This window comes from Acaromyces ingoldii (assembly GCF_003144295.1).
Source record: "Acaromyces ingoldii strain MCA 4198 unplaced genomic scaffold FA10scaffold_2, whole genome shotgun sequence".
Lineage (NCBI taxonomy): Eukaryota > Fungi > Basidiomycota > Exobasidiomycetes > Exobasidiales > Cryptobasidiaceae > Acaromyces > Acaromyces ingoldii.
Window position 1 is genome coordinate 3,191,030 of NW_020290248.1, and position 19,112 is coordinate 3,210,141.

Sequence of the window (19,112 nt, forward strand, 5' to 3'; positions counted from 1 at the left end):
AAAAGTCTAAATGGGAAAGAGGAGCGTGCTGCTCGCGTCAGTTGTGGCTGTGGTAGTTGCTCTCTACTTCCCGATGGCACCTCGCTTCTTTCAGAAAGTGAAGGACCTCGCAACGTCCAGCAGCAGCGGCAGCAGTATCAGCAACTACCAAGGAGCCCAAAGCAACAGCGGTAACGGGACCACCAGAATGGCGCAGACGGGCAAGGTCAATGTGGCCTAGTGAGTAAAGCAAGTGGCTGGAGGTCCTGCGCCAGGGCTGAGAGCGGAGATCCGATGTGCTGCTATACAGCTTCACCAATTGGTCCATCTACGGGCAAAAGTACCACCCCAGCAAAGTGCCGTGCTCGAGCCTAACGCACATCCTCTACGCCTTTGCCGATATCAAAGACGACGGCACCGTCTTTCTCACCGACGCCTGGTCCGACGTCGATATCCACTACGATGGCGACTCCTGGGAGGATCAAGGCAAGAAGCTGTACGGCAACTTCAAGCAATTTGCCCTGATGAAGCGGCGGCATCGCCATCTCAAGCTGCTCTTGTCCATCGGTGGCTGGACCTATTCGTCGCACTTCAAGGCCGTCCTCACCCCTTCGGGCCGGCAGCGCTTCGTTGAGAGCGCCATGAAGATCCTCGAAGACGTCGGTCTTGATGGCCTCGACGTTGACTGGGAATACCCGCAGAACGCAGGCGAGGCTCAAGCGTATGTCGACCTGCTTGCGGCCCTGCGCCAGGCCCTGGACCAGCGCGAGCAAGCTATGGGCGAGGCAAAGCACTGGCTCTCGATTGCTGCCCCGGCTGGCGAGGCTCGCAACAAGCTCAAAGTCAGAGAAATGGACCGGTACCTGGACTTGTGGAACTTGATGGCCTATGACTTTACCGGTACCTGGAGTGACACGGCCTCCCATCATGTGAGTTCTCTTCAGGCCCTTGTCGTCGAAGGAGCAGGAAAGAGCATATAGAGAGTTGCTTGAGCAAGGTGAACTGAATGGAGGTATATCTTAGGCCAACATCTTTGCCTCGCCGCAAGCCAGGACACCGATGTGCGCCGATGAAGCCGTCAGCTTCTTTGTCAACCAGGGCGTCAATCCGGCAAAGATTGTCCTGGGTATGCCTCTGTACAGCCGTGCATTTGCAAACTGCCACGGACTGGGCTCCAACTACCAGGGCGTGCCCGAAGGCGGGTCGGAGCCTGGGCTGTTCTTCTACAAGGTGGGTCATCCTCGCCTCGCTATGCCGTTGTCTCTGCCAACGGGGGCGCAACCTGATGCCTTGATCTTCTCGCGACAGAATTTGCCGCTGCCTGGCCATCAAGAATACTTTGACGATAAGGCGTTGGCATGGTACTCGGTCGACCCCAGCGGGAGCCAGGTTGTATCGTACGAGGGCCCCACGAGCGTCGACGCAAAGGCAGACTACATCCACCGCAGAGGCCTCGCCGGTGCGATGTGGTGGGAGTTGGGCGGCGACGCCGAAGACCCACAGAGAGCCCTTGTGCCCAGGGCTGGCTTCCGGGTGAGTCAGCCTTCCTTCTCGCTTCTTGTGAAGCGTCTCTGATCTGACCATCCCTCACCGACCGTAGCTGGGCGACCTCGATCAAAGCAGCAACAATCTTCACTTCCCTGGCTCGCAGTACGAGAATGTCCGAAGTGGCCAGATCTAGGTCTTGTTCACTCTTCACTTTTCCCACGGACAATACGACAATTCAATGACGAATAGCGCTCAATGTCTCTTTTGATTACGCTTTCTATGGAGGACGGTGGTTCACAGACAAGTCTAGTGTTCAGAGGCATACGCGGGATTGGTTATGTCCGCAACGAAGGCAATCAGCAGCCTGCCTGATTGGATTTGATCGTGTAGACTTCGACGTCGGTTGTCACATCGATGATCCTCTCAAAGAAGCTGACGAAGCGCTGCACCTCGTCAGTCGACGGCGTGCTGGCGCTCCACTTTGTAAACTTGTCCTGGACCGACTTCTTGACCGCGTCCACTTGCTTCTGGTCCGTGAGGTTCTGGCGCACCTTTGATGAGCTGCTCGTGGCTTCCTTGGTACAGTACTTTTCTCGGTCCGAGGCGGCCTTGGCCCGTGCTACATCTTTGCCGATGCCGATGCGCGAGGAGATGAGCGAGAGAAGAGCCCCATCGAGCACCGCGGCCGGCTCAACCATGCGCTGCTGCTCCTCGGTGGCAGGCTGATGAGGAGACGAGGCAAAGAGGCCGTCGAAGATGGAGCCGGTCTGTGACTGGGACGAATCGCCGAATCGGCCCTTGTCGCGCTGGTAGAAGATGTACTTGAGGGGGCCGCCATAGAAGACGCCTTCGTCCTCATTTGCAGCTCGCTCGTACTTCTTGTCGACGAGCGATGTCAAACGGTCCAGTGCTTTGCGTATGAGCTCCTTTTCGCCCTTGAAAAAGTCTGGCGAGAGCGAATGACGGGCGAGGTACGCCTGAACGATGGACGACTCAAAGAGCGCCAGCTCCGCGCGTAGCGCCGCGAGCGAGGGCGGGGCTGTTGTGGAGGAGGCCGCCCAGGCGGTATTTAGGCCCAAGATTGGGACGACGACGACAAGGACAACGACCAGGAGGAGTTGGAAGGACTTCATGGCAGGCTAGAGTCTGCCAGCTGGATGGACGTGTTGCGCTGAGTTGTGCATGAAAGCACTGAGAGAGAAGGTCGTCTGCCTTGTTAGCGCCCCTTTTTCGCCTCCAGCCCAGCCTAATGCCGCAGGCACGCACCGCTGGGAGGCCTGTCCGAGAGAAATGAAATCCCGCCCAGCAAGTCATGACTCATGCCCGATTGCCGGAGGCCGTTCAGCACAATCTCCATGTACTGTAGTAATGGTTCCTGGACACGACCAGGCCAAGAAATACGAAATGCGACGGTGAAGAAGGGCGGCGCGGACTTTACAAAAAACGTCAACAAGCCGCTTTCTAGGAAGGAGCATAGGGAGTAGGGAATGGGCGGTCCAAGCGCCGCTGTACACAATGCAGAACTCCGGCTGCGTGGACTTAGACAAGGAAGCTGCGCATTTATAAAAGGGACGGTGCAAGGCCAATGAGGTATTCTGCAGCACTGAAAAAGGTGTTGACATTCTTCTGGATCGTGTGAGAAAGCACGCGAGCCGAGGGGACGCCGCCTTGTACAGTACCTTGAGAACCGCTCGAAAATGCTGCAGGGCAACGAGAAAGTGCCAGGCTGGTGATGAGAGAGGGTGTCACAAGGAACCTTACGAGCTTTCGGACGAATCTCCGCGAGCACAAGGGCAGTTGCAATGTACAGTACGAGGTCTGTCCGTCTCAAAGTACGACCTGCCTGCTCACAGCGCCATCACGTCTCCCTCCCTCAACTCTTGCCCCTTCCCCAGCGCAACGCGCCGTACTCTCCTTCTCCTCGACCATGTTCTCCGTAGGAAGAAAGCTGCTGCTCTGCGCACTCATCACCATTCTCACGGTCTGCGTCAAGGTTATCGCCCTCAATGGCTTTCGCAAGGTCGCGCTCGGCAACGGTATGATTGGCGGCAACCCGTACAGTCTCAAGACCGATGCTCATCACAAGAGTCGTCTTCACGCGGACAATCTTGCCAATAAAAAGCTTTGCTCGTCTTATACTATGCTAGTGGCTCGTGGAACCCGTTCCTCACCAAAAACCGTGAGGCCTTTCGAGACCATGCTCACCTGGATACGTGAATATTTACCGGGCGGAGAGCTGTACCACGTGCATTACCCCGCCGACGTCCATCAAGAATGGGGTCGAGGCTCGGACGATGTGAGTGTCATCGCTTGCTCAGCTTTCTCCCTCGTCAAACGATAAAATTCTGACTAGCTCTTCGGGACCCGAATCCAGATCGTCGCTTTCATCAGCAAAAGTACATCGCCATGCTTTTCCATTCTCGGATACAGCCAGGGCGCCGCCGCGGTTGTCGACGCCTTGCCAAAGCTTCCGCCAGCGGATTTTAAGAGGGTCAAAGCTGTCGTCCTCTTTGGTAATCCTCTGAAGTGGCCAGGCAAAGACTGCATCATCGACGAAAAGGGGCAAACTTCTACTCGCAACACATTTGGACAGAAGGCTCACGGACGCAAAGACAAGTATCAGCTGGTTTACGACAAATGGGAGGGGAAAATGCTCGACATTTGCTACTTCAATGATGGTGTCTGCGGTGATACGGACGGAATTCACCCAAACACTCATGCGCAATACGAAGGCGATAGCAAAGTGCAGAGCATGGGCTCAACTTTCGTGATCGAGCGGCTATAAGGCCACAAACGCCAAAGAGACCATTTCGTCACACAAAGGCGAAACGTGCACTCGGGCGAGGAAGCGCAATTCTAGTGCGCTACAATAGGCCAATCCCCGAGACGAGGAGCTCGTACGCATTAGAGGGCAGAAGCAGATCCTCGCCACCGTGTCGTCACTATGACTTCTCCCCTTCTCTGTCCCCTTCTTCACCGTTTCTCTTTCCATGTCTCTTTGTTCAGTCTAATACACATTTCGAGGCAGGTCTTCAGATACTACACTGGACAAGAGTGCTGTGTTTGTGAATCCTTTGGTATCACGAAGGGCGGAGCCAGCGATCTCTGGGACTGTGTGCTGCTTCTCCTTCAGCCTCTGGACGAGATGGGACCGTAGCCAAGAGTTCCACTGAATCATCTGGCTCATGGAATATACCGGCACGTTCCAAGACAGAGGCGAGGAATGACTTGTTCTTTGACGGGGACTGAGGCGGACGGCCCTGTTCCTGCTCTGGGGCTGCCGTGGACGAAGACGGTAAGGGAGTCCGGATGGTCGACCAGGATGTCGCGAGGATGGAGAATATTAGCGAGAGAGTCATGTTCAGGTCCATTCCCCAGCCGACCGCTCGTTTGGCGGCATGAGTCTCACTGTGAGTGAGCAAGGTGACGAGAATGATGACCTGGCAAATTACTGGAGGCAGGAACGTCATGAAAGTCGATTCGATGAAGAAGCGAAGCTGCCGTCGAAGCTTTTGGTGTGCCTCGCTGGTTTTCTCTTTCACTGCCGAAGAAAAGACGTAGGCGCGACGAAAGAGGACACTTGCTGCGAACGAGCACGTCACGAGCTGGAACTGGGCACTGATAAAGAGCACCGTCGCCTTGACGTTGCTGTGTATCCTCCAAAAGTCTGCACCACGATCAGCAGGACCGACGTAGTTGATCATGCCGAGCCAAATCATTGCTGCTGCCACACACAAGCGTGCAGTGAGGAGTAAAAGGTAAGTGCCTAGGATCGCGGGCCTCTTCCAGCCAGTCCAGGCCGGATAGAGGGTCTCGAGCTTGAAGAGCAAGGTGGTGTCGGCGACGAGTGGCGTCCAGATGCAAAAGAAGTAGCACGCCCTTGCATCACAGACAGGAAGGCACTCAGCACAGTCATGCCATGTAGAAAGGAGAAGAGTCGACTCACAGATTGATGCGCGCTAGCTCAGCGCCCACACCGCCGACAAGTCTGTCCTGGATCTTGAGAGACGTCATCCTGAGCCTGGCAGTCGAAGTGCCAATGACGCAGGCAATTGAGAAGCAATTGATAAGAAAGAGGGCCAGGTGGTGGCGCTGCGCCTTTGTCGAAAGGACTACAAAAGCCAGGCCAAGGCTGAGACTTATACCCAGCTCCACGCTTGCGAGGCACGCCTCACGATGGTTGCTTTCGAGATAGTGGACCGCGCCTTCGAAGTCGTTCATCCTGGTTGTGGCGTGCTGGCTAAGTAAGGTGGACGAGGAGGAGGAGCGAGAAAGGGCGAGATTTGGGGAGGGGCTGGTCTGACTCCCACTTCACGCTCCTAACAGCAGTGTGTTCCGCGACCAATCTGTGATTGAATGGACGGAGCTTGTGCCAGGGCTGTATGCTTGCCCGCTTGTTGCCCGCGCTTTCCCTGCGGGTCTTGATCAGAACTTGCAAGGATAGCATACAGACACCGGTGTTGCGAAGCCTTTGGAATTCCCATGACAGGGAACAAGGCGTTCGAGCGGAGGGTCCCCAACTACCATCACAGAGAGCCGCGACATCCGTACGCAAGCAGGAGCAAAGCAAATGAAGCCAGTGACAAATCCAATTCTATTGCTGAGGAGGGTACGTTTTTCTCCAGTGGTCTGCGATCTCGTCCCTTGTCGGTACCCAAGCCAGCCCCGTCTGCTCGTGCTCCTTGACGTAATCGATAAATCTGGCCAGGCCGGCCAACCTTCCTGGCCGACCGACCATGCGGCAATGCAGACCAATGGACATCATCTTTGGCTCGCCCGCCTTGCCCTCGGCCAGAAGGACGTCAAAGGCGTCCTTGAGGTAGGTGAAGAAGTGGTCCGAGGTGCTGAAACCAGGAGCGATGCCAAACTTCATGTCGTTGTTGTCGAGCGTGTAAGGGATGACAAGCAGGGGCGGCGAGGCCTTTTCTTTGGACGGCGACGGAGACTTGACGTAGTAGGGCAGGTCCTCATCATCTTTTTCGGAGACCGATTCAACGGAGTGAGAAGGGCTGCACTAGGGCAATTCAACAGCAGAAGAGGGCCATATACTCACAGGCGTCCGAATCGTAGTACTGCTCGGCCATGCCCAGCTCACGATACGTTTCGTAGACGATTCTTCGCGTCTGCAAGCTCTGTCTGCCCGTGTACCAGCCACGGGGTCTTGTCTTGCCATCAGACGAAGCTTTGGCTAGTGCGTCGATGGCCAGCTTGACGTGCTGCGTCTCCTCCTGCTCCGTGAGGGAAGCGTAATCGATCCACCGCCAGCCGTGCGAGGCCACCTCACACTTGGCCTCTTCCATCGCCTTGGCCACGGAAGGGTTGAGCTGCACGGCCCTGCCCACAGCCCAAGAGGTGAATCGGAGGTTGTGTCGCTTGAAGAGGGCAAGTATCCTCCAGAACCCTCGATGGGCACCGAACTCGTACTGCTGCTCGACGTTGAGGTTGCGTTGCGGCTTTGGAGTACCCACCGTAGGTCCCACACCGCTCTCTGTGAGAAAAACCTCGGCATGGCCGTCGTTTTCGTTGTAGTTCTCCCGTGAGCCTGTCGACGACGACGGCGAGGTGCCGATATGCTCGGCGCCTTCTTCGTAATTGACGACAAACGACACGCAAATCCTGGCCCCACCTGGCCAGCGAGGGTCTGGAGGTGTGGCGCCATAGCCAAGGAGCTCGCGGCGCGAGTGATCGACTCCCAGGTCGAACACTGTGGACATGGTCGTGGTGCTGCGAGTCTTCTTATTTTGCCTTGAAGCTTAATGGATAGATGGACACGGAGCCTCGGCCGTGCGAAGGAAGATCCGGCGTCGCACTAAGGGCATGCTTACTTTCGTGACATCTGTATTTTTGGTTGCTTCTCGTCGACCGACTTCCAGGCAAAGGGCGAGCAAATAACAAAAGGACAAAGAATGGCGGCACCAGCACCGACAGCAGTGGCCGTGATTGGCTACGGATCGTCTGCGCGCACCTTTCACATCCCATTCGTCCTCTCCCTCCCCGACGTCTTTCACCTTCACACGATCCAGCAGCGACCAGAGAGCAAGTCTGGCCCGCCCGCGTCGACACAGCACCCGAATGTGCGCATCGCGCCCACGCTCGACTCCGTCTTCAAGGGCGAGAGCGGCGATGGGCATGGCGCACTGCCGCCATGGAGCCTGGTCATTATCACGACGGCCAACGAGACGCACAACGAATTTGCGCTGCAAGCCATCAAGAACGGACACCATGTCATCGTCGAGAAGCCTGCCGCGCTGACGGTCAAGGAGGCTGTCGCCCTCAAGGAGGCCAGCGAGGCCGAGGGCGTCATCTGCTGTGCATACCAGAACCGGCGACTGGACAATGACTTCCTAACGCTCCGTGCGCTTCTCCACCCGCCACGTAATGACCCCAGCCAGCCGTCGGCCATCGGCCAGCCGACGCTCGTCGAGTCTCGCTTCGACCGCTATCGGCCCCTCGCAAAGGGAGGCTGGCGAGAAGAGGTCGGGCCTGAAAAGGGCGGTGGAATGCTGTGGGATCTTGGCGCCCATCTCGTGGATCAAGGTGAGCGATCCCTTCTCCTCTCGCGCCGTGCTCAGCATGCTGATTCGACGCTTTCATCTTCTTCTCCCTAGCCCTCGTCCTCTTTGGGCCCCCGGAAAAGGTGACTGCATTTGCTTCCTCAGCTCGTGGCCAGCTGCCCGAGAATGTCGACGACGACTTCCTCATCCATCTCCACTACCCCACCACGGCGCCGCTGCCCCCGGACAGCGAGGCGCCTCTCCCTGGCACCCGGATCGGTGGTCCAAGGGTCACGCTGGGCGCCAGCTGTCTGAGTGCCCACACAGACGCAGAGCAGCCCCGCTGGAAGGTCGAGGGTACCAGGGGCAGCTTCCTCAAGACGGGCACCGACCCGCAGGAGAACCAGCTCAAGGCCGGCTGGACGCCTGCTTCGCACCCCGAGGCCTTTGGCATCTACGCCAAGGACAGCCCGCGCGCGCTGTCCAGCGCTCGCCTCACGACGAGCACTGCTGCCTCGTTGGCGGCCGCCGTTGCCGCCGCTGCCTCTGCTGGCGGCGCACCAAAGCAGCCCGAGCTGGCCAGCACAGACATTCCCATGCTCCCGGGCCGCTACATCGACTTTTACGCAAACGTCGGCAACACCATCTGGGCCGTCGAGGCTGTCCGCGAGAGTGGCGGCGTCGACGAGATCGAAAAGGTCAAAAAGGAGAGGCTCCTCGTCAAGATTGACGAGACTGTCGACGTGACCAAGTGCATCCTCCTCGCGCGCAAGAGCGCCGCCGAGGAGAGGACCGTCAAGTGGTCCGAAGGCGTGTAGAGGTCGGTCTCAGAGCACAGTAGCTTTCATCAAACCATCAAAAGAGGACGAAAATGTACATTGGGAGGCATCAAAGAATGAATAAAAGGAGCATACATGGGCGTGGCAGCACAGCGACAAGAGAAAAAAAAAGCTTGACTGAATGTGACCAGTTACCCTTCAATGAGCCTACACCTCGCGACGACGCTCTCAAGGACCTCGGCGTCATTGAGGTCAAAGTGCGACTTGACGAGGTCACCCACGTCGACGTTCTCGACGCCGGGCACGTTGAGAATGGCGCGGCTCCCGCAGATGCGTGGCATCTGTCCGCTCTGCAGCTCCTCGAGCGAGATGCCGGAGCCGAGCCAAGCTGCAATGGCGCAGACCTGTTCACGGAGCACAACATGCGTCAGTATTGTAGTACAGCACGGCTCATCAGCAGGCAAGACGCACCATGTCCTTTGAGCTGTAGGCATTGACGAAGCGCCTCGCCACGACGCTCCTCGCCCGCCTCAGCGTGCCTGGGCTGGGGCTGATGGGGGCGCCGATGAGAAAGACGGAGTCGACGAGGTGGGCGTGGTCGTCGGGCGACTTGGCCAGCTCGGCCAGGGCAGTCATGACGGTGACGCAGCCCAGGCTCGTCGCGACGAGTACGACGGGGCGGTGTCCCTGCACCTGCTCCCGGAGCACGTCTGCGAGAATCAGACCGGCCTTGTAGCACCGCGTCTTGGCCTGGACAAAGCGGCCGTCGAGGCTGGCACTGGCGGCTGAGTAGATGGTCAGGGGCAGCGTCAAGGCGGCCAGACCGGCCAGGGCCGTGTGTTTTAATACCTCTGTGCCCACTCGCTGTCCACCAGAGATGAGGGCCGTGTCGCGAGCATAGGAGCGCAGGCCTTCGCCAGCGAGCTTCATCATCTCTTCCTCGCACCTGATTGCAAAGACGTCGCGTGCATCAAAGGACGAGCGAAAAACGTTGCTCCATGTTGACACCTGATCGTGCTTCTGCAGCAGCAGGCCAGAGCAGCAGATGGTGGCCGTGAGCGAAGGGATCGTCATGCCGGCCTCTTGGGCTGCTGAAGGAAGCTCTTGAAACTCAAAGTAGTCTAGCAAAATCCATTCATCAGTCTTTTTGCCAAGCAGACGTGGGAAGGACGAAGGAAAGCTCACCAATGCCACGCAGCCGTCGCTGCACTCGGTAGCCGGCCAGGCCGCCACCGCCCAGGCCCAGCAGCGTGCCCATCATGATGATGCCACCGGTCGTCGCGAGGAAAGAGACACCAGTCAGACCGACAAGAGCAGGGGCAATGAGAGGCGCGGCAAGTCTAGAAGAGCAGTCTGCCGTGTGAATCGAGAGACACAGAAAGGAAGAGGAAGAAGACGCTGAGACTCACCCGCCTGTCAGTCCAATGATGGCGCCTCCGATGGCAAACCCAGCACCCGTGGCCGCCCACTTGCCCCAGTTGGCCTTGCCCTTCTCCCTCGCTACGGCCGAGCCCGTCGCTCTGTTCATCCACGTCTTCCTAGCGTTTTGGCCCTGCTCATGCTGATGGGCCAGGTCGGCGAGGGGATCCGTCTGGCCCTGCTTCGTGGAAGCATCGCGTCCTTCCGACATGATGAAGTAGATCGTCTGCGCAACGACCTTCTCGGCCATCCAGGCGTCCATTCCCTGCACGTCCATGGCTGTCGCAGCGACAAAGATGATGGCCCTCGCCCTGGAATCGTAGTGGCAAGGCTCATTTGGCTTCGTTGGACCGTCGTCCTTCTTTCGCTTCTCGTTGGACGGCTGTTCTTCGTTGGAGGGCGTGGCAAAGGAGGATGAGATACCGTCCTTGACGCCCTTTGACGTCGTGGCGATGTTCTTCCAGGAAGAGGCAGCCCCCGTCTTGAGGGCACCCCAGGCGTTGCCTGCCGCGCCTTCGCTCGCGGACGTCGTCGCTACGTCAGACCCTCTATCTGCGGCATGATTGCGAGGAGGAAGAGGGGGTGGTGTCGCGGAAATAGGAGCTGCGTCGGGCGCAGGGGCTTCGGGAGGTTGTTGAGCAGGAGCAGGGCTTGGCGCAACTTCCACACTGGTGTCTCCAAAGAGGGCGTCCTGCTCAAATAGCGTCGTCGCTCCGTCCTCGGCTCGGTACTGGCCAAGACCAAGAGCGACCAAGAGGAGCTCATGGACGACCTCGATCTCTCTTCCCCTCGCGTTCTCCTCTTCAAAGGCGCCCCCGCTTCGCTTGACATGCGCCTCGCTCTTGTCCCCTTCTTTGAAAGCCTTTCCTGATTCCTTCTCTGAAATCTCTTGGCCTGTGCTCGCATTTTCCTCGCTCTTCTCTCCCTCTTGATCATGTGTCCGCTGACCATCCCCCTCATTCGCCTCTTCCTCGTGCAACTTGTCCCGTTGCTCCTGATCTTCCTGCTGCTCAGCCTCCTTGACCTGCTTGGCCATCGTGCCTGTCCCTTCGCGGAGCCTCGAGGCGTGCGAATTGCCCATCTCAAATTGCGCCATGGCGGCGGGCTCTTTGCTTGGCGAGTCGTCATCGATGCGGCCTCGGCTTGCGCAGAGCACGTCTTCGAGCGTCAGGGGCCCAGCTGCTCTCTCATCCTGGGTGAGCTTCTGCAGTCTCTCGCTGCTAGAACCTTGTACTCACGGGGAAGCGTCTCTCTGGAGATTCCGAGATGCTGGCAGGTCGCCATGACAAACTGCGAAGGGCATGTCAGCCTCCCTTCTCTCCCTTCTTTCACCTGTTCTGTGCGCGCCTCACCTTGTCGCCATATTCGATCCAGGCATCGACCATTTCCTTTTCCTTTCTCAGCCGCCTCTTCCTCGCCCACCCCTCGAGCTTGCCCGTCGACCTGCCCTCCTCGTCCCTCTCGACGAGATCGTCATCGTCGTCGTTGCTGTTGCTGTTGCTGCCCTCCGTGTCGGCCGCGAGGGGGTCGATGAGGCGGTGAAGCTCGCGGGCCCGCTCGACGCACCTCGTGCTGGCATACTGCACGGCAATGGCCAGCGTCAGACGCAGCGTGTGCGGCCAGGAGGGCGAGTAGGACTGGAGCGACGTCAAGTCGAGCTTCTCCGACGAAGGCGGCGACATTGGGTGCGTCCGTTCGTTGGCGTTGTCTTTACGAACGAAACAAAAGGGCTCCACGCGCAAGAGCCACGCAGGGAGTGTGGCGCAGGAATATTCAGGTGGAGGGAAGAGAGAGAAAGAGGAAGAACGCAACCGTGCACGGTCTCTTTTTTTCTTTCCTTTCTTCCTCCTTCCTTCCTCTCTACTAAAACCGGTACCATTGAAAAGGGCGCCACGACGACGATGGCCAAGGCAGCGATTGACTATTCGCTCTACCTCGTCACGGGCCGCGAGCTTCTGCCGGCGGGCGTGGACTACTACGACTCGCTCGAGGCGAGCCTGTCGGGCGGCGACAAGGTGACGGTGGTGCAGCTCCGCGAGAAGCACGTCGACACGGCCGAATTCCTCGAGATTGCAAAGCGCAGCCTTGCCATCTGCGACAAGGTATGTTGGCCGCCAGCTTCCTCTTGTCTGCTGAGAATTGATGATTGTTCGGGACCACTCATCCAGCATGGCGTGCCGATGCTCATCAACGACAACCTGAGCGTCGCGCTGGCGCTGCCTCCCCGGGTCGGACTGCATATTGGCCAGACGGATCTCCCCTTGGCTGAAGCGAGACGGCTGCTTGGACCCGAGCGGCTGCTGGGCATCTCGGTGCACAACGTCGAGCAGGCGCGCGCCGTGCTTGCCGAAGGGATAGCCGACTATGCTGGCGTGGGGCCATGCCACGGCACTCAGAGCAAGGCGGGCATTGGAGAGAAGGACGTTCTCGGCCCTCGCGGCACGAGAGAGGTTGTGGCCGCCCTCGCATCGGCCGATGGGAAGCAGAGGTTGCCGTGCGTGCTCATTGGTGGTCTGAACCAGAAGACGGCGCAGAGGACGCTCTATGGCGCCACGAGCGAGGCCAACCACCCCGATGGCATCGCCGTCATCAGTGCCATCGTCGGGCGCAGGGACGCCGACGTGGCCGCCTCGGAGCTGTCGAGTATTGTTGGCGCATTCAAAGCGCAGCTCCCATCAGACATATCCCCTGGCAAGCTCAGCCTTTTCGACGCTGGCAAGCAGTGGTCAGATACATCTGCCCTGCTCAAGCGCGCCACGCAGATCTTTGCCGCCCACCGCCAGTCCACGCACGGACCGCCGCTGATCCAGACACTGACGAGCCACGTCTCGTCGACGCTCTCGGCCAACGTCGCGCTCTGCTTCAGCGCGAGCCCCATCATGAGCCACCAGGACCAAGAGGCAGAGGATCTCGCCAGGGCCACGGGCGCCGTCGTTCTCAACATTGGCACCATTGGCGAGGAGGCCAGGAGGGGCATGAAGGCCGTGGGCGCAGCGGCTAATCGGGGTGGCAAGGTGGGTCTCGTTCTGAGAGTTGCTCAAAGTGAGCGTATTAGCTAACCAGAATATCCAGCCGGTGGTGCTTGACCCCGTCGGCGTGGGAGCGTCTGCCTTTCGCAGGGCTGCCGTCGAGGAGATCATGGACGACACCCAGGTGACCTTACTCAAGGGCAACAGCGCCGAGCTTTCGTCGATTGCAGGCCTGAGCGAGGTCACGTCGCGCGGCGTCGACAGCGGCTCGGGCAGCCTCAAGGACCCCGAGGGGCTCGTCCGAAGCCTGGCGAGAAAGGAGCGCTGCCTCGTGCTCCTCTCCGGCAAGGTCGACTATCTCTCGGACGGACACCTCGTCGTGCGCGTCGAGAATGGCCACGAACTATTGGGAAGGATCACGGGTAGCGGCTGTGCGCTTGGTGTCACCATTGCAGCTGGCCTTGCCGCGGCATGCAACGTCGCTCGGGGGGACAGCGTCAAGGGGCTCTCCACTGCCATGGTCCGAGCACACCCGCAGGACCTCATTCCTGGTGCACTCGTCGGGTGGGTAGTCTCGCAGAGGACTGTCACAATTGAATGCTGACCGACCACCGCTCAATCAGAATCCTGGCCATGACGATTGCCTCGGAGCTGGCGGCAGCGAGGCAGGACGTCAAGGGCCCTGGCACCTTCATCCCGGCCCTGTTGGACGAGCTGGCGAGCATCACGCCCGAGACAATGGCGAGCCGGGCCAAGATCTCCGTCTCACAATAGACTCTTGCGAATGGGAGACTGTCTCTCTGTGTGTCATTTATCTTGTACACGAAGATGTTTGTTGTTCACTGCATCGCACTCTAAAAAAACAAGCATTCAGTCTAACTTTGTTCAGTCCTGCAGGACGCGCCGGTCTGAATCCGGCCCGGGGGCTTCCAAGCTCTTGCGGGGATTCGTGCCTTGCTCCTTTTTGTGGTCTGACCGCGACCAACCATACCCCCGCTTCCACTGCCTCGTTCTCGTCTCCATGGCCACGCAAGACTTGCCCCCGCTGCTGCGCCTCTGCCAGCTGCGCAAGGCGCGCGCCTCGCCGCTTCCCTCGGGCGCCCCGGCATTCGAGACAGTGTGCCTGCCCGAGGGCATGGCGCGGGTGCAGAGCCGCGCCTTTGGCGGCACCATGGCCTGCCAGGCGCTCCAGGCCGCCATGCAGACGCTCCCGCCCGCGCCCTCGCCCGCCGAGCGCTGGGCCGTCTACTCGGTCCAGGGCAACTTCCTCGGCCCGACGGACTCGCACAAGCGGGCGACATACACTGTAGAAACGCTGCGCGAGACGCGGACGTTTGTCACGCGCTTCGTCGTCGCCACGCAGGAGTTTGCTGCCAAGAGGAAGGGGGAACCGGCTGGAGGAAGAGACGGTGGTGGGGATACGGAAACGCGAAAAGTCTTTAGCTGCACCGTCGACCTCATCCGGCGCGTTGAGGCTGCCAAGGAATTCCCAGCCGCGGGGCCCGTCCTGGCGTTCAGCCAGGCGCCCTCGCGCAACTATCCAGACCCGGCGGGCGGCAGCGTCAAGCTCTGGGTCGACGAGGTCGAGGCGCGGGGCAAGACAGGCGAGACGTCGGCCGACAACGTGCGGCGGTTCAAGGATTTCTTCAAGCTCGCCTACGAGATCCTCGACCTCAAGTTTGCGCCGGGCTCGACGCAGCAGCAGACGCTCGTCGGCATCGACCAGGACCACACCACGTCGGCGGCGGGCGTGCCGTCGGAGCAGCGCGTCGATGCCGACTTTTTCAAGTCGCGCTACACGATTGCCGACCTCGTGCGGATCAACGACGAGGTGCGCCGCACGCCCGCCGGCCGCGAGGTGCTGCCCATGGACGCATACAGCCTCCATGCGTCGCTGCTGGCCTTTTGGCTCGACAGCCTCCTGGCCTTTTTACCCTTGAACCACCACGGCCTCCATGCGCGCGACACAACGGCCAACTCGACGCTCGACTTTAGCCTCCGCTTCCACAACGACGACCTCGACGTCGACCAGTGGCACGTCCGCGAGCTCCGGTCCTGGTGCGCCGACCGGACACGCCATTTCGCCGAGAGCAGAGTGTATGATCAGAGAGGAAGGCTCGTCTGCTCCGAGTCGCAGCAGTGCATCTCTAGACTCAAAGAGAATGGCCGAGCGCCGAAACTGTAGAGACCCATGCACTATAAATGCCGCTGCTGCCGTTTGCATCTAGATCCGAGGTGTGAAGTCCACTTTGTGAGCCTCCTTCCAAGCTGAGAAATTAGCTGACCTCTCCCCCGCATGGCCAGAAGAGCGGCAGAAGCACAGCAAAGAAGCAGGTCCAAGCTTGTGCAGAAGTCATTGTTATTAAAGATGATGAGGGCTGAAAGAGAAATAAAGGACAGAGCGAAAGAGACAAGAGGTCACTTTGCCAGGACGGCCTCCCTGGCATCGTCGTCGAGGTCCGTGCTGCCCCTCGCGCCGTCAATCTGCCAGTACGTCGGCGGCTCCTCGACGGTCACGACGGCGCCCGACGAGGCTGTGGCCGAGGCTCTCGCAGCAGCAGCAGCAGCAGCAGAAGCAGACGACGACGACGATGCAGACGAGGAGGAGCCCGTGGGGTCGACCTGCGCGTTCGCGTTCAGGTATGACGACATCGATGGGCCCGCAGAGCCGGGGGGCCCGACAAAGGCGCCGGCGGAGAGGGCGAGCCACCTTCTGGAGAGCTCGCGCGCCGCGGCGGCCGAGGCGGGTCGAGAACCCTGGAGGTGCCGAAGGCCGACACCCGGTGGGAGCGGTAGCGGCCCCGAAGAGGAGGAAGAGGAGGAAGAGGAAGAAACAGGGACAGACGAGCCAGGCAGGGAAGCCGACGCAGCGGGCGAGGAGAAAGCGCCCGGAGGAGAAGTGGCCAAGCTCGACTGCAGCCGTGCTGGTGTCAAGGAGGGCGCCGTTGCGCGTTTGACAGCCTGAGAAGCGCCGCCGCCGCCGCTGCCAGAGCCCGCGGAGCTGTGCGAAGACCGTGGGCGCAGCGTGCTGTCTTCGTTGTCGTGCGATGCCGGCTCGTCTCCATCGCGCACGCTCCAGTAGTCGGGCAGGTTGAGCCAGGCATGGGAGGTGTGGCTGTGCGTGATCGTGACGGGCGCCTCGATGAGAATGTCGTACAGCTTCCGGGTTCCGGCCGCGCTGTTGGAGTTGGACTCTGCGGACACGCCGCCCTTCTCGACCCTGATGGCCAGCTTGATGAGGTGGTGAACGGCAATGTTTGATTTGGCGTGGTTCGTCGAGATGTTGATGCGCGTGTCGCTGCACGACGGGATCTCGAGATCCGCGGCCAGTTCCCAGGGCCCGATTGGGTCTGCGAGCGAGGCAATGAGGTTGCTTCCGTCCACATCGGCCGCTCGCGTGTACAGGTCGGCGGCATGCTGGGCGTAGCTCGACAGCGGGCTCGAGATGAGCGCGTCTGGGTCTGCAGAGTCAATGGGCAGCAAGGGCTGGTTGGCCTGGGGCGAGACGAGCTTGAGCATGTTCCACCTCCGGGGCACTTCGTGTCTAGCCACCCTCCTTCCGCGCGCAAAGTACGCCGTCCGCTCTTCGAGGGTGGCCATGATGCGGTGTATGCGAACCTTCTCTGTTGGCACAAACTTGAGCCAGACGGTCATCTTGGATGCGACGGGGAAGCTCTTGCCTCCCACAATGACAATGTAGCCCAGCGCCTCCTCCCAGCTGCGCTCGACGACGATTGCCTCTGTCTCCTCTGGCGAGTCCTCGTCGGGTGCATAGATGAGCGTCACCTCTCGCTCCGTCATAAGGTTCGTCGTGAGAGCGCCCGCGCGGTGCACGTGGGCCTTGAGCATGTAGGTGTTGGAGCCAAAGTCGGCGTGAAGCGTCGGCGGCAGGTTCGAGGGCAGAGGAATCGAGATTGGGTAGGTGTAGGTGCCCTTTTTGAACTCCTTCCACTCGGCATTGTCATTTTCACCGGTCGACCACTGGCCTTCTGCTGCTCCGTCGCCAGCCCCTGCTCCATGGTGGGATTCGCGATCCTTGTCACCCTCCTCTCGAAGCAAGGCACCGAGAAGGCCCTTGAATCCACCCTTCTTAGGCTTCGAAGACGACTGCGAGGGCGACGATGATGAAGGCGACGACGAGGAAGGCGAGAGCGCAGAAGAGCCTGTAGGGGCGCCGTTTGCTTTGGCCTTTCCTTTTCCCTTATCAGCGCGAGTGGGCGACGAGCTCGTCAAGGGAGCGGCCGCCGAGCGCAGGAGCTCCATCGACGTTCTCGTGCTGCTGGGAGCCGACTGCGGCGCGGTAGAGTTCGGTGAGGGAGAACCCGCCGACGCCGGCAACGACTGCTGCGATGTGGCATTACTGCCATTCACGCCATTGTTGCCGCACAAGGCCGCAGCCACGTCCTTCGGGTCGAATCGCACACCCGGCCCCTCGGCCACCTTTGACTTTGAGCGATTCTCCTGCCTGCCAGACGCATGAAGGATGCTTCTCCCCCGTGGACCAGCGGCACTGACGCTCTGTGGGTGCTGTGTCCGATTGCTACCGATGGAGCTCGGGGCTGCAGCTGCGATCTGCCCTTCACTCTGTCCAGCGCGGGAGGCATTTTGCTCTCTAGACGGCGTCGACACCAGCGGCGAAGACAAGGAAGTCGATGATGACGACGTCGAGGCAGTCCATTCGGAGACGGACTCTGGGGCAGAGGACGCTGAGGGTGCCGAGGCCGAGAGCAGGGAGGCAGGTGCATCGAGAGCCCTCTCCGCCTGCTGGTAGCGCGGCGGCGGGTCCTCGTAAAAGTACGGCATCCTCGAGGATGGCAGAGCCGCAGGCGTAGAAGGCCCACTCCTCGTGCCCGCGCTGCCGAAGCCAAAGGCATGCCCGCCGCCACCACCGCCGCCACTTCTCTCGGCGCTCGTCGGCCTCGAATTGCTCGACGACGATCGACCCGAGCTGGAGCTGCGCTGGAACCCGGGCCGGATTGGGGGCGACTGGGACCTCGACATGCCGTTGTTCTTGCTCGTGTTGATCTCCCGGACGAGCGTGGGCGGCAGCATGGCGCTGCCTGCCCGTGCTGCCACGCTGCCAATCTGCCTCGCCAGCGCGGGGCTCTTTCTATGCGGGGACATCTCCTCGCCGTTGGCCACGCGGCGGTCGCCGGTCGCTGGTGCTGTCGTCGCAGCAGTAGATGCAGAAGCAGCTGCTGCAGAGGGAGTCGAGGAAGAAGAAGAGGAAGAGGGAGGGGCTGCAGACGAGGAGGAAGTGCCCTGCAAGGCGGCCCAGTCGACACCGTCGTCATCGAGGCCCACGACGCCCGGACCGATGCTCCCTGCCCTTCTTCTCGGCGGCTCGTGCGTGCCTCCTCCTCCACCGCCACCAGCAGCAGCAGCACCGTTGGCACCACCGCCGACGCCATCGTGGCGATTCGATGCCGAAAAGAGGGTGACGTGCTGCTTGATGATTGTCGTCTCCTCGCTCGTGTCGAGCCTGGCCGGGCCGATGCCCTCGGGCCAGTCGGTGCGGGCCTTGCCGACGAGGCTGATGCTCACCTCCTTGATCCGGCTCGGCTTGGGCAGCGTGAGCGTGACGAGGCCGCGCAGCTGCGACGGCGGCGCGTCAAAGTTGATGGGCCGCCGACGCCCCCGCGCATCCTCGCCGACAGCCGACTGGCCCCGGAGGTAGACGACGGGCTCAAAGAGCGTCAGCGTCAGCGACGCCGGCGCCATGGCTGGTTCGCTAGTCGATGCTGCGGCTCGTGTGTCTCTCGGACGACGTGGGCAGGCAGGCAGGCAGGCAGGCAGGCAGGCAGGCCTATCTCATGGCCGCACTCGGTGGCCCCTTCCCCTCGCCGCACCAAGTACTAAGCAATAGCAGAAGATGAAAAGAGAAAGAGAGGGAGGGAGAAGAGAAAGAAGAGAAACGGCGACGGGAAAGCGATGTGAGACGGCGGCTGGGGAAAACGAAACGCCTCGAGCCTAAAAAGAAACAG

General features: G+C 60.3%; 10 protein-coding genes across 10 annotated transcripts; 5 read left to right on the forward strand and 5 right to left on the reverse strand.

Moving 5' to 3' along the window:
* The first annotated feature begins 59 nt into the window (after window positions 1-59).
* On the forward strand, window positions 60-1,840 carry FA10DRAFT_266144 (glycoside hydrolase). The gene is made up of 5 exons (XM_025521377.1): window positions 60-219; window positions 290-908; window positions 1,003-1,209; window positions 1,288-1,512; window positions 1,580-1,840. Exons 1-5 carry the CDS (start codon window positions 188-190, stop codon window positions 1,658-1,660), a joined length of 1,164 nt encoding a protein of 387 aa, XP_025379563.1. The 5' UTR covers window positions 60-187; the 3' UTR covers window positions 1,661-1,840.
* Window positions 1,824-2,600, reverse strand: FA10DRAFT_285236 (hypothetical protein; the record flags this gene model as incomplete). Its single annotated transcript, XM_025523977.1, has 1 exon — window positions 1,824-2,600. One exon carries the CDS (start codon window positions 2,598-2,600, stop codon window positions 1,824-1,826), a length of 777 nt encoding a protein of 258 aa, XP_025379564.1.
* Window positions 2,601-3,357: 757 nt separating this feature from the next.
* Window positions 3,358-4,362, forward strand: FA10DRAFT_293153 (alpha/beta-hydrolase). The gene is made up of 2 exons (XM_025524413.1): window positions 3,358-3,763; window positions 3,842-4,362. The coding sequence occupies exons 1-2, from the start codon at window positions 3,395-3,397 to the stop codon at window positions 4,250-4,252; spliced, it is 780 nt and encodes a 259-aa protein (XP_025379565.1). The 5' UTR covers window positions 3,358-3,394; the 3' UTR covers window positions 4,253-4,362.
* Window positions 4,363-4,547: 185 nt separating this feature from the next.
* FA10DRAFT_285238 (hypothetical protein) lies at window positions 4,548-5,688 on the reverse strand (the record flags this gene model as incomplete). The annotated part of the gene is made up of 2 exons (XM_025523978.1): window positions 4,548-5,346; window positions 5,414-5,688. The coding sequence occupies 2 exons, from the start codon at window positions 5,686-5,688 to the stop codon at window positions 4,548-4,550; spliced, it is 1,074 nt and encodes a 357-aa protein (XP_025379566.1).
* A 203-nt stretch (window positions 5,689-5,891) lies between these two features.
* FA10DRAFT_274808 (glycoside hydrolase/deacetylase) lies at window positions 5,892-7,247 on the reverse strand. The gene is made up of 2 exons (XM_025523231.1): window positions 6,521-7,247; window positions 5,892-6,441 (listed from the first exon to the last, which is right to left on the reverse strand). The coding sequence occupies exons 1-2, from the start codon at window positions 7,179-7,181 to the stop codon at window positions 6,062-6,064; spliced, it is 1,041 nt and encodes a 346-aa protein (XP_025379567.1). The 5' UTR covers window positions 7,182-7,247; the 3' UTR covers window positions 5,892-6,061.
* Window positions 7,248-7,373: 126 nt separating this feature from the next.
* On the forward strand, window positions 7,374-9,138 carry FA10DRAFT_278928 (NAD(P)-binding protein; the record flags this gene model as incomplete). The annotated part of the gene is made up of 2 exons (XM_025523502.1): window positions 7,374-8,004; window positions 8,076-9,138. 2 exons carry the CDS (start codon window positions 7,374-7,376, stop codon window positions 8,777-8,779), a joined length of 1,335 nt encoding a protein of 444 aa, XP_025379568.1. The 3' UTR covers window positions 8,780-9,138.
* FA10DRAFT_266146 (DUF726-domain-containing protein) lies at window positions 8,839-11,929 on the reverse strand. The gene is made up of 6 exons (XM_025521378.1): window positions 11,512-11,929; window positions 11,398-11,449; window positions 10,150-11,338; window positions 9,926-10,080; window positions 9,212-9,861; window positions 8,839-9,144 (listed from the first exon to the last, which is right to left on the reverse strand). Exons 1-6 carry the CDS (start codon window positions 11,839-11,841, stop codon window positions 8,932-8,934), a joined length of 2,589 nt encoding a protein of 862 aa, XP_025379569.1. The 5' UTR covers window positions 11,842-11,929; the 3' UTR covers window positions 8,839-8,931.
* A 75-nt stretch (window positions 11,930-12,004) lies between these two features.
* FA10DRAFT_300862 (hydroxyethylthiazole kinase) lies at window positions 12,005-14,005 on the forward strand. The gene is made up of 4 exons (XM_025524893.1): window positions 12,005-12,261; window positions 12,328-13,173; window positions 13,232-13,692; window positions 13,752-14,005. The coding sequence occupies exons 1-4, from the start codon at window positions 12,061-12,063 to the stop codon at window positions 13,900-13,902; spliced, it is 1,659 nt and encodes a 552-aa protein (XP_025379570.1). The 5' UTR covers window positions 12,005-12,060; the 3' UTR covers window positions 13,903-14,005.
* A 144-nt stretch (window positions 14,006-14,149) lies between these two features.
* Window positions 14,150-15,313, forward strand: FA10DRAFT_300863 (hypothetical protein; the record flags this gene model as incomplete). The annotated part of the gene is made up of 1 exon (XM_025524894.1): window positions 14,150-15,313. The coding sequence occupies one exon, from the start codon at window positions 14,150-14,152 to the stop codon at window positions 15,311-15,313; it is 1,164 nt and encodes a 387-aa protein (XP_025379571.1).
* A 133-nt stretch (window positions 15,314-15,446) lies between these two features.
* FA10DRAFT_266148 (hypothetical protein) lies at window positions 15,447-19,062 on the reverse strand. The gene has a single exon (XM_025521379.1). It carries the CDS (start codon window positions 18,847-18,849, stop codon window positions 15,547-15,549), a length of 3,303 nt encoding a protein of 1,100 aa, XP_025379572.1. The 5' UTR covers window positions 18,850-19,062; the 3' UTR covers window positions 15,447-15,546.
* Between the last annotated feature and the right edge of the window lie 50 nt (window positions 19,063-19,112).